The sequence below is a fragment of the Gekko japonicus genome, unplaced genomic scaffold (genome assembly GCF_001447785.1).
Source record: "Gekko japonicus isolate JY-2015 unplaced genomic scaffold, Gekko_japonicus_V1.1 scaffold2874, whole genome shotgun sequence".
Lineage (NCBI taxonomy): Eukaryota > Metazoa > Chordata > Lepidosauria > Squamata > Gekkonidae > Gekko > Gekko japonicus.
In genome coordinates, this window is record NW_015176063.1 from 19532 (window position 1) to 32222 (window position 12691).

General features: G+C 53.3%; 1 protein-coding gene across 1 annotated transcript in view; it reads right to left on the reverse strand.

The window, feature by feature from the left end:
- PRDM8 (PR domain containing 8) overlaps positions 1–12496 on the reverse strand; it is a 12914-nt gene extending 418 nt beyond the window's left edge. The window contains exons 1-3 of the mRNA XM_015426703.1: positions 12278–12496; positions 7768–7999; positions 46–768 (exon numbers count right to left, since the gene is read on the reverse strand). Coding sequence (XP_015282189.1) covers positions 46–768; positions 7768–7999; positions 12278–12496 — 1174 coding nt within the window. The remainder of the gene's footprint in view (positions 1–45; positions 769–7767; positions 8000–12277) is intronic.
- Positions 12497–12691: the final 195 nt, after the last annotated feature.

A 12691-nucleotide genomic window follows, 5' to 3' on the forward strand; every position in this document is an offset into this window, starting at 1 on the left:
ACGGCACCGTGGAGAAGGCGCTGCCGCCGGCCCGCCCGGGCCCGCCCAGGGCCTTGTCCGGGGGCGCGCTGCCCGGCGAGGCGCCGTCGCCGCGCTCCTTCTCCTCCTCGCTGCCTCCGCCGTCCAGGCCCCTCGAGGCCTTCTTCACCTCCACGAAGGCGCTGCGCTTGGCCTCGCCCGTCTCCGGGCTGGGCGGCGCGAAGAGGCGGCTGCTCTCCTCCAGGCCGAAGTAGCTGCCCGCCGGCCGGTACTGCTGCTGCGGGGTGCACACCAGGTCCTCCTTGGGCGACGACGGCAAGGGCCGCTCCAGGCGCCCCCTGGCGGCCGCCACCCGCTCCTCGCCCAGCGCCTCGCCCGCCGGGTATTTCCGCTTGGCTTTGCCCGGCGGCCCCTCCGGGCTGCCCTCCGACGGCTCCCGGCTGGCGGGCGAGCCGCTGCGCTCCCGGGAGTTCTCCATGTCCCGCGCCAGGTTGTGGAAGTCCGTGGAAGGCTTGGTGGCGCCGCCGTGGCCCTCCTGCGGGCCACCGTAATGGTGACGAGTCGGGTGGGGGGCGTGGTGGAGGGGCTTGGCGTGGTACTTGGCGACGCTCGGCGGGCCCCCGCCGCCTTCTGGGGCCTTCGGGCTGCTGGCCTTGGTGCTGGCCTCCTCGGCCGCGCTGCTGTCGGCGGCGTGCAGTCTCTTGGGGCAGCGGAAGCGCAGGTGGGCCACGTACGGGAACTCGAACTGGAAGCGCTGGCTGCACTCCAGGCAGGCGTAGGGCGGAGAGCCTGGCGAAGGAGACAGAAGGACCGGCCGGTTAGTCATCTGGCCCACCCAACTCCCGGCAAGGGAGAGCAATATTTGGCAGTGCAAGGGTTAAAGAGGCTCCAGCAGACCACAGGCTTATGAGAAAAATATCCAGTACCTTTCAGAAGAAGCAGCAAAGAGTCCAATAGCACCTTCAGGACTAACAATACTTGTGGCAGGGTAGGAGCTTTGGTGAGTCACTGCTCACTACTTCAGATATTTATTTAGCCCAGTCTAGTCAGAAGGAATGCCAGGGTCGTGAGGCAGAGGCAGGCAATGGCAAACCGCCTCTGAAACTTGCCCTTAAAAACAAGTGTAGTTCGCCACCTAGTGGTGCATAAAGCTATAAGAGTTAGAACTTCTGGCTGCCAGACAATCTTACAATCACCTGGCTATACTACACACAGTGCCATATGATAATTATGTATTCTTCAGATATTAAGAAAGCTGCTATCCTGCCACAAATTGTGTTAGTCTTTAAGGTGCTACTGGACTCTTGCTCTTTTCTACTGCTTCCCCTTGCTCGAAATCCAGTCAAGTCCGACTCTAGGGGTGTGGTGCTCATCTCCGTTTCAAAGCCGAAGAGCCAGCGCTGTCCAAAGACGTTTCGTGGTCATGAGGCCGGCATCACTAAACACCAAGGCGCACGGAACGCTGTTACCTTCCCACCGAAGTGGTCCCTATTTATCTACTTGCAATTTCTTGCTTTCGAACTGCTAGGTTGGCAGGATCTGGAACTAGAGACGGGAGCTCACTCCGTCATGCGGCAACCTGGGTCTCGAACTGCTGAACTACTGACCTTCCACAGTCTGCAGTTCTGCGTCTTAACCACTACTGCTACAGACAGATTAACACGGCTACCCATCTTGATCTCTCTGGGGAAAACAGGGAACCTAAAACCACAACAACTGGATCAGCCTATATCTTGATCTGGGGTTAACAATGTAAAACCCTCCCTTAGCCCAGATACCATCACCTTGTAAGGGTTCTGCTTTCTTAAATCACCTAAGGAGACCAAGCTTGGTTCCTTCATCTGGGAACAGAAGGTCTTATTGGGCCCTGTTCACACGGAGCATTTGCCGCGCTAAAGATACGGATGAGAGGTGGATTTTCTGGGCGCAATCACACCACAACATCTGGGAAGGGTAGTGCACCCGTGGCTAACCCGAGGCTTCGTGCCGAAGATACGGAGTAAAAAACTAGTACTTACGATGTACTAGTTTCCGGAAAACGCGGGACAAGGGCGGGCGTCTGATCGCGTCCCGTCCTAGTCCCGTCGTAAACCGGTTAGGGTTTTTTTAAGTCTTCACAGGATGCACACAAACCATGTGTATGCTCACCTTTTGGTGAGAAAAAAATATTCCCGTTTGCCACGGAAGCGACGTGTGGCGATTGCTGGTGTGATCGCGCCACACCGCTTCTTTGCCACGCTGCAGGATAGCCGTGTGATCGGCACCTCACGCCCTAACCATGGGACCTTGACAGGACGTGTGATCGGGCGGCCGCACATTATTTTGCTCCGGGGCAAACAGCCACGCTCCCCCCCCCCCCTGCATTTTTTGGCCTGTGTGACCGGGGCATTGGGATATCTTTGAGAAATTCAGTCCAAAGATGGGGTCGAGTCACAAGTTACCTACTAATGGCAACCCCCACAAGAGGCTTTTGGGGCAAGTGAGAAGCAGAGGTGGTTGGCCGTTGCCTTCCTCTGCAGAGGCTTCCTTGGTGGTCTCCCTCCACCTACAGACCCTGTTTAGCTTTGAGATCTGACCAGACTGGGCTTTATCATACTACCTTCCCCCCCCCCCCCCTGTGAGAAGTTACCATTGTATTATACTGACCTCTAATGAAGAGTTACAATACGTAAGAGAAGCCCATGCTAGATCAGGCCAGTGGCCCATCCAGTCCAACACTCTGTCACACAGTGGCCAAAACCCAGGTGCCCTCAGGAGGTCCATCCGCAAGGGCCAGAACTCCAGAAGCCAGCCCACTGTTGTTCTCCAAGTACCAAAAATACAGAGCACCACTGCCCCAGACTTCATGCTCCATCTATACCTTGTGGCTAATAGCCACTGATGGACTTCTGCTCCACATGTTTAGCCAATCCCCTCTTGAAGCTGTCTATGCTTGTGGCTGCCACCACTTCCTGTGGCAGTGAATTCCATGCATTAATTATTCTTTCAGAGTAGATCTGCTTAGGACCCCACTGTCTTGTTTCATTCCTATGGGTCCAGCAAGTGAGAGTGTAGCCTGTGTGAATGCACACTGCAAGGCTTGTGTAGGAGAGAGTACTGGTCGATGGTCTGGGAGAGCTGGGGTCGAAAACTCCCACTCTACCATGGAAGTTGCCTGACTGACAACCCAATCCACATCATGGGGTGGGGGTTGGTCCTGGTGGATAAAATGGAGGAGGGAAAATGTGTTGGGTACACACTGGGTAGAGGAGTGGAATGTAAATATCTAAATAAATAGAAACAGAGCTGGAAGCAGGTTTGTAGCTACAGTGGGGCATATTAGGGCTAGGCCCCCTGACTTTCTGGAAAGCCTCCCTGACTTCCTATCCAGCCCAGGGCCCCCAAGCGGTGGCAGGTGCAGGGAAGGAGCCGGGCATTCCTTTAATTCAATGAGCCAGTGCCCCCTAAGAAATTTAAATGCCCCCTGACTTTAAAAAATCCTGCCTACGGGCCTGGCTGGAAGATGCCCCAAAGGTCATCTAGTCCAACACCCTGCACAATGCAGGACATTCGCAGCAACCCCACCCCTGTCCCCTCCTCTGTGTGGAATGGGAAGGCACCTAGAGGCTCTGGGTTCACCAGTGTCACCCAATAATAATAATTATCATATGGAAACGTGTGTGGTAAAGCCAGGAGATCCTAAGGTTGCCTGGCAGCCTTAAGTTCTAGGTCTTTTAGTGGCAAACTAGACTTAATTGGGGGCTGAGAGAGCTCTGAAAAAAATGAGACTGACCCAAGGGCACCCAGTTGGTTTTATGTGGAGGAGTGAAGAACTGAATGAAGTTCTCCAGATCAGCAATACAATGCAAGACAGCAATACATGGGGGCAGTTTTACTGAGTGTTGAATTACTTCAGTCTACTCTTCTCCGACTAGATTTCTGAGCTCCACCTATGGGTCTCATTCATAAAGCAACAGAACAGAGCATGAACTGTTGGGTATTACAAGTTAAAATTACACTCAGTATATCTGGGGTTAAATGTTTGTGTTGCTCGCAGGAAATCACATGTCTCCCATGTAATCAATGTTAGTTTAGGACTACAAGCCCGGGAAAATTCTCCCTGATCTAGGAGTTCCATTGGAAGTAAAGTGTCAAGGTGTTTTAGCATTTTATGGCTCCTCTTCCCGTCTTTGTTTGCTGTTCTCAAGGAGAAAGAAAGAGAAGCCATAGCTCTAGTCTTGCCTTTGTAGTGTAAAGATGTAGGGACTTTAGCTCCGTTGTTATTTTCATCCCAGTTACCCTTCCCTATGCTAGAATGTAGTAAAAACTTTCTATTTTAAACACACATGGACTCTGGGTCTGAATTATTTTACTCTGGCACTGCGAAGCTATTTTTATCTGCTAAAAACACCCAGGAAGTTGCCTTCTGAATCAGAGCATTGGTCCAGCTAGGTCAGTACTGTCTACTCAGACTGGCAGCAGCTCTTGGGGGTCTTAGGCGAGGTCTTTCACATCACATCACAACACAACAGACTTGCAGCGACCCTGTAGGGCAGTGATGGCAAACCTTTTAGAGACCGAGTGCCCAAACTGCGACCCAAAACCCACTTATTTATCGCAAAGTGCCAACACAGCAATTTAACCTGCATACTGAGGTTTTACTTTAGAAACTTTATTTCTACATTAACATAAGATGATCCAAGCAAAGTAAGGAAAGCAATCCCAAATGCTTTCATTTACTTAAAATTATTTGGCAGAGAATTTGACACTTTAATGATGGTCTGGGCCTGGCTGGGGTGATGGGTGATGGCACGCGTGCCCGCAGAGAGGGCTCTGAGGGCCACCTCTGGCCCCCGTGCAATAGGTTCGCCACCACGGCTGTAGGGTTTTCAAGGCAAGAGACATTCAGAGATGCTTTGCCATCGCCCGCCTCTGTGGGGCAACCCTGGACTTCCCTGGTGGTCTCCCAACCCTGCTTCTGATGTGGGGATATCTTGGCTGTACCACCTGATCCTTTTTAACTGGAGATGCAAGGGATCGAAACCGGGGCTGCATGCAAAGCAGATCCTCTCTCGCTGAGCCAGGGGCCCTTCACAAATATTCAGAATGCCCTCAGTGTTAAGATATAACGAAGTGATATTGAATATCAGTCAATGGTGCGACCTCATTTGGAATACTGTGTGCAGTTCTGGTCACCACACCTTAAAAAGGATATTATAACTCTGGGAAAAGTGCAGAAAAGGGCAAATCGAATGATAAAAGGGTTGGAACACTTTCCCTATGAGGAAAGGGTAAAGCGCTTAGGGCTCTTTAGCTTGGAGATACGACGACTGAGGGGTGACATGATCGAGGTTTATAAGATTATGCATGGGATAGAGCAGGTAGAGAAAGAAGTCCTTTTCTCCCTTTCTCACAATACAAGAACTCCTGGGCACTCCATGCAATTGCTGAGCGATCAGGTTAGAACAGATAAAAGGAAGTACTTCTTCACCCAAAGAGTGATTAACACATGGAATTCACTGCCACAGGAGGTGGTGGTGGCTACAAGCATGGACGGCTTCAAAAGGGAATTAGATAAGCATATGGAGCAGAGGTCCATCAGTGGCTATTAGCCACAAGGTTTCGTCTTGGTGCTTGGGGGGGGGGTCAACAGTGGGAGGGCTCCTAGTGTCCTGGCCCCACTGCTGGACCACCTGATGGTACCTGGTATTTCTGGCCACTGTGTGACACAGGGTGTTGGACTGGATGGGCCTTTGGCCTGATCCAACACTGGTGTCTCTTATGTTCTTAGTATGTGCTTCTATTAACCCAAGAGGTGGCCCTTGCCAAAGCCCAATTACTGCGCAATTCTAAAGAGTCACACAACATTGTTTTAGAGGGATGCACCCTTAGTCCAGCATCTTTTGTAGGAATCCTAGCAGCTAACAGGTGCCCGGTGGTCCTCCTGAAAGTGGCCAGTGGATTATGGTGCTCTGGGTATTGATATAGCATCAAATATATGGCACGGGGTGGGGGTGGGGGGAAGTGAAGAAGTATCTGGCTGAAGGATGTTGCATCTGGAAAGCCCATGTAGGTGGGAGGATGGTGTTGGGTGTTACAAGTCAAAACACTTCAGTATTTACAGGGTTAATGATGTTAGTTATGATCACCAGGAAGTCACATGTTTGTTTGTAACCAATCGGTTTAGACAATAGAATGCCCGGGAACTTTGGAGCTAACTTACTAGTCTGATTGGAAACCAATGTGTCAAGTATTTAGCATATTGGCTTCTCCTTCCTGTCTTTGTTCTGACTGAAGAAGGAGACTCCATTCTTCCTGCATTTTACCTGCAACTGTAAGGATGTAGGTCTTTTAGCTCTTTGTTATTTTATATCCTGTGTACCTTTTCCCATGTTAGGTTTATAGTAAACCTTTTATATTTTAAACACACCATGGACTCAGTCTCTTAATACTTACTCTGCTGACTTACTTAAAAGAATCCCAACAGATGGGGAGAGAAGGAAGTGAAGGGAGAAACCTGTAAAAACACTAGGGAGGGGAAAGGAGCCCTCTAGACTCCTTGGAAGAAAATATCTGTTGCTGCTTGTTCTAGGCGTCCTGGCCCGGATGGCGCAGGCTGGCTCGGTCTCTCAGCTCTCAGAAGCTAAGTAGGGTTGGCCCTGGTCAGTATTTACAGGGTTAATGATGTTTGTTAAGTCACATGTTTGTTTGTAACCAATCTGTTTAGACAATAGGAAGCCCGGGGATTTTCTCCCTGATCTAGGGTTTTGATTGGGACTAAAGTGTCAAGGTATATTACCATTTTATGGCTTCTCTTCCCGTTCTTTGTTGTGGCTGAGAAGGAGACGCCATTTGGCTCTTCCCGTTTTTCCGTTTAGCTGCAAGGATGTAGGCATACTAGCTCTTTGTTATTTTATATCCTGTGTACCTTTTCCCCATGTTAGGTCTATAGTAAACTTTTATATTTTCAAACACACCATGGACTCAGTCTCTTAATACTCTGCTGACTTACTCAAAAAGAATCCCAACAAAGGTTATGGGCCCATGGGATGGGAGACTTCCAGCAAGTCCGGGTTCGACCTGCGGAGACAAGCGATGGCGAACCGCCTTTCTCGCCTGGAAAACGCTACCGGCCCCTTGCCGGGAGGCTGCTGCAGCGTGAGGCCTTCTCCACGCCCGCTACTCTTCGAGGCGACTCCCGCCTGCCTCCCAGGGAACCCCTGCCCGGGCTGTGAGGACCTCTGGGGTGCTCGACTCCGTGGGAGCAGCAGCGCGGCTTAAAGGAGGCGCGCTGAGCTCGTGCGGATTCCCGGGGAAAGCGCCTTTGCCTTCTCCCCGAGCCCAGTTCTCCCTCTCCGGAGTTCTTATTGCGCGCTCACACACCACCCCCCAGTGTGTCCAAGAGGGCTCCCAGAGGGTGCCGCGGAGAGCGAGGGGCGGCGTCGCTGGCCGTTCCACACAAGGTCTGCGTCTGGCCGTCCCCTTCCCGAACCACAGGGCCCTCCTGCCCGGCTTCGCTGTCGCTGCTCTCTCCCCCCCCCCCCCTTTTTTTCTCCTCCACTCCCTGACCCGGATGGCCCAGCCTAGCCTGACCCTCTCAGATCTCGGAAGCTAAGCAGCATCGAGCCTGGTTAGTATCTGGATGGGAGACCACCAAGGAGCACCGCTGCGGCGAGGCGGGCAAGGGAAAGCCACCTCTGAATCGTCCCTTGCCTCGACAGGCCTACGGGGTCGCCCTAAGGCGCCTTCCCCCACCCCCATCACCTCCGAGGTGGGTCTCCGCCGGCCCCCTCGGGCAGCCGGACCTACCGTTCATCTTGGCGTGCGCCCTGGCCGGGCTCAGCAGGAGCAGCTCGCTCAGCTCTTTCCCGTACCAGACCAGCAGCTCCTCGTCTTTGGCGATCCGGCGGAGGGAGCGGTAGAAGAGCTGCCCGTTCTTGATGTAGGCCTCCAGGTTCTGCTCCTCTTTGTCGCGGGCCGACTGGACCAGGCGCAGCCACATCAGGCCTTCCGAGGAGCCGTTGGCCGCCGAGGTGTCCACCTGGGAAGACCAGAAGAGCCCGGCCGGTTAGGAAAGGCGAGCGAATCCCGGCCCCGCCCGGAGCCAGCCTCGGCTACAATCGAGCCTCCTGGCTAGCTGTGGATCGAAATAGATCCAGGGGGGTGGCCGTGTTGGTTTGAAGCTGTAGAACAAAGCTGGAGTCCTCCTTTAGGACCAAGAAAGTTTAGTTCTGGGTATGAGCTTTCGTGTGCCTGCGCACTTCCGCAGATACAATGAAATGGAATTGACCAGTCCACGCATATAACGCAGAGACTGAACAGCAAATTAGCAATCAATGTGACGAAGAGAGAGTTGAACAGATACAAGTTAATTACCGCAATTAAGAATGGCGCATTTCCACATCTACCTCCAATTTTGACATCTTTATTTTCTTCACTGTATTACCCCGGAATTAAATCCAAAGAAATGGTGACCATATAAACTTAGCTTGTTATTCCCGTTTGCATCCGTTTAAACATATTCATTATGTTGTATGCTCATTTGCTGTTCAACCTCTGCCTTATATGTATGGACTGGTAGATTCCGTTTCATTGCATCCGAGGAAGTTTGCGTGCACAGGAGAGCTCATACCTTGGATAAAATTTTGTTGTTCTTCAAGACTCAGACTGGACTCAAATTTCGTTCTATTGTTCGAAATGTTATCGTTCTTCATAGTCCGCCTTTTCTCGCAGGGCGCCAAGGCGGATTGCAGGGGAGAGAGTCAATACAATCGACAGGACGGGACATTCAATAAACAAAAGGGGGGAAAGCAAGAGTCCAGTAGCACCTTAAAGACTTAATAAAATTTGTGGCATAAGAAGATACACTTGTGTATCTGAAGAAGTGAGCAGTGACTCACAAAAGCTCGTCCCCTGGGAGAAATTTTGTTAGTCTTTCAGGTGCTCCTGGACTTTTGCTCTTTTCTACTTGTTGGAATTGCAAGTTGCTTACACTTCGGTCATTACAGAGTTAAATGTTGTTTGTTAGGAAACAGGATGTTACCTTACATAATGTATTCTACGGCGGGAAAGTTTGTGGGAGTTGTTTATCCTAATGAAGTGACCTGCGACCTTTGTATTGGTCAACTAACATCTTGTTTGTGGAAATGCTTTGATCTAGCATTAATGTATTCACAAGGTTTATGGCCCTTTGTGTGAACCAAAGCGTTAGTTCTCTTCTTGAAGCCGAGACAGTTAGAAAGATATAGCTGTTAGCATATATTACTGAGAGTAACTGCAAGTATGTAACCTTTTATTTTATTTCTTTTACCCAAAGTACCATACCCATGTTTTATTTTGTTTTTATAGTAAAGATATTTTTCTTTTACTAAGTGTGTGCTCTTGTGTTTACAATCAACCATCGACCCTGAAGCAAAGAATTCCAACACTACTGCTACAGACGGACTAACACGGCTTCCCATCTTGGCCGATCCCAGTAAACAAGGAAACCAGGTTTTGGGTTGTAGAACCAACCTGAAGTCTAAGAAACAGAACGGAAGCAAAGCCTAAACATGAACATACCCCCTGCAAAACACCGCCGGAGGATCCTGGTTTCAGCAGCCTACAGACCCCAAGTAACTTTACAGCGCAACTCTGTGGCCTGCGTAGAAATGCCCTCTTGAATCATTCGGTTTTGCATCGTTTGTAGAAAGCCAGGCGCGTGCGAGCTTTCCTGACCTCTCCGGGCAAGCCGTTCCGAGTGGCAGGGGCAGTTGTCGATCTTGCCCATTTGCAGGTGGGTACCTGCTGAGGACCCCGCGCGCATGAGCCAAGCTGTGGCGGCAAAACGTAGCGGGAAAGGCTGAACTCCTGATCCATTCAAACGAATATGGAGGTTTTTTTGTGCTGGCCGGGACTGGGACCCGTGGCCAAGCGCGGCTCCAATCGACGCCGGCGGCTCCCTGGGAAGGAAATCCCACCGAGTCGCGTGTCTCTGACTGCCAGCAAAGGGGCCTGGGGGGGATCGCGCGCTTAGAAAGCAGAGCAGCCTTCTGCCGGCTTCCTCGCGAGTCACCCCGACTGCGTCAAGCGGGACTTCTCGGTGGGCACGACCCTGGAACCGTTCAGAAAGGCATTCCCAAGTCTGGACTCCAGGCCCACTGCCCCTGGCTTTGCCCTCATATTTCGTAATATCATGTTTTCTTTCCCTCTCACGCTTGGGCTCTGCGTTGGTGAGAAGAAGACCTCTGACGGAATCGAAAACTAGAAATGCGATAGGGATGTTGTGATGAACTGAGCATCACACAGAAGGAAAAGCTCCTTTGATAAATACCCAGAATTAAACTTTTTTTTTAATCTGACACTGTCAATTCCCCCCCCCCCCCCCGTTCTTTCCCCCTGGCCGCTAGTTGGAGAGATGGTGGGCCAGATCCAAACCTGGTGTAAACCAGGACAGATTCGGCATTTGGATATCTGGCCGTTTCCACTCATTCGTAGCATTTCCCTATTTTCAAATCACACCAGTTTGTATCCCGCTGGCTTTTTTTTTTTTTTTGGCTCCCCCTCCCTCCGCCCAGTTGACTAACTTCGATTTACTCCCGAGTGGACTCGGCTTCTCGACTGGCTCCCTAAGCTTAGCCAAACGGCGAGGCTTGGCTTCCGAGCGAACGGGCGTGAAAGCCCGGGCTGGGCGACCCCCGAACCGGCTCCTTCCGGAGCAAGAGAGCCTTCCCGGGCAAGACTCCTTCCCGGGCACTGGACCCGCGGTGGGCCGAGGCGGAGGGGATCCCGGGGGCGGCCGAGGCCTTCTCAGGGGGGGACCTAAAAGCCTGGGTTTTTTTTTTTTTTTTTGAATCCGGCACCTTTTGAGCTTTGCCCCGGAAAGGCGGCGCATCAAGATCCACAGCGCCGCTGGCGGATTGTTTTTAGAAGGGAGAGATGGGGAAGGAGCCGGGAGCCGCCTTAAGCCTCTTTGAAAGCTCTTGGAGCCGCTCCGAAGGGCGAAGCGCCGATTGTGGCCTCTCGGACCGGAGTCGGCTTCGGCTAATACCCCAAGAGGAAACCGGGCCTTTCGGCAGGGTCCGCCGAGCAGGCTGCGCCGCCTCCAGCGCTTTGTGGGAGGAGGTCTTCGTCGCCGGCTCCCCCGGCCTCTCTCTCCCAGGAGACGGCTCCTCTCTCCCGGGACCCAAGGCCGGGGGTCTGCCTGCCTGCCTCCCAGCGCGGCCACCGTCTGTTTCAGGCGGTCCAGTCAAGCCACGCGGCCAGAGCAGCTGCGCCGGGAGAAACCCACCTTTCGGCAGGAACCGGCTCCGTTTCCACACACACCCTCGCGCAAATTCCGAACGTCTGACTGGGAGAGGTCGCGCTTGAGGAACGCGCCGGGAAATCCCGACGCCCGATTGAGACTCGGATCCCCTTCATAGTTGCTTGGAGCTGAGTCGGATTCGTTCCCTGCGCGGGTCCCTCTTCGAATGTCGCGGCCTTAAAACCAAGCACTTCGGATTCACTCCGACGCCGGAGCGGGTCGGTCTCGGCTTCATGTCCGGAAGAATCGCGTTTGCCTGCGCCGGGGAGCAGCTGAGGGACACCAAATCCCCGCGGTTCGAATAATCCTCCGGATCTTTTTTTTTTTTTGGCTTGGAAGTCTACAAGGGCACAAGGTGGCCCCGGGACCGGCAGCCGGCAAGACTCGACCCGGTCTCCCCGATGCCCACGTGTCGCCCCCCCGCCCCCAGCAAGGAAATCGACTTACAACCAGGTTGGAAGGAAAGAGCCTTTGTTTAAAAATTGCTGGGAAGAGCGAGGAGCCACTCCGGCGCCCGCCCTCCGCAATGTCCAACATCCAGGCCGGCGGCAGGCTTGCTCGTTTCCACTGAAATTGACACGCACCGTCTTACGATCCACGCTCCGTATTGCAGAGACAATAAGAAACAGACACGGCCCGCTCTGTCACGGATCAGCTATGGTAAAATCATTTCGGGGGGTCTGTGGCGTGTCTCTCCGTCTCTCGTTTGTTCTCCGGTCTTCCGATAAAGCGCAAATCCTTCCGTGTAAGCCGGCCAGCGTATTATTGTTTCCCATTTTTATGTGACAAAAACCACCCCCCCCCCCCCCCCCTTTAAGATACAGTTTCTCGGACCTTTTAAATCCCACGGGTTTGGGATGCAGTGAGTGAAGCCTCCCTCCCTCCCTCCCTCCCGGCCCTTGGATTCCAGCAGGGGGCCGGCGATCCCCTTCGGGGCCCTGACTCGAGAGTCGCTGTCCTGCCCGTCGCCGGCCCGGGGGAGCCCGAACCGCGAGCCCGGCGGGGCGTGGGGGTGGGAGAGGAGGGTCTCCTTACCCGGAAGATGTAGGGGACCGTCCTCTTGTCGGTGGACTTGAGGGCGACGAAGGCGATGCTGTCGTAGAGCGAGGTGTGGCTGAGCACGCAGGGCCCGAAGATGGCGTTCTCCGGGATGTCGCAGGTGGTGTAGACGCTGGTGAAGATGTCCGTCAGGCACTGCTGCACCGCCTTGGCCTCGCCCTCCCAGATGCCCCGCGGCACCCCCGACTCCTCCATCCCTGCCGGGGAGAGAGAGAGAGAGACAGAGAGAGACCTCCGTGAGACCCCGGTTGGCCGGCCAGCCAGCCACCGGCCGGAGAAGAGGGGGGAGGAGAGGGGAGCGATCCGGAACGGGTGGGGGTCTGCGCTGGGGAGGCTAAGGCAGAGAGGGAGGGAGGCAGGGGCGCCCCAGAGCGGAGGGTAATAATAATA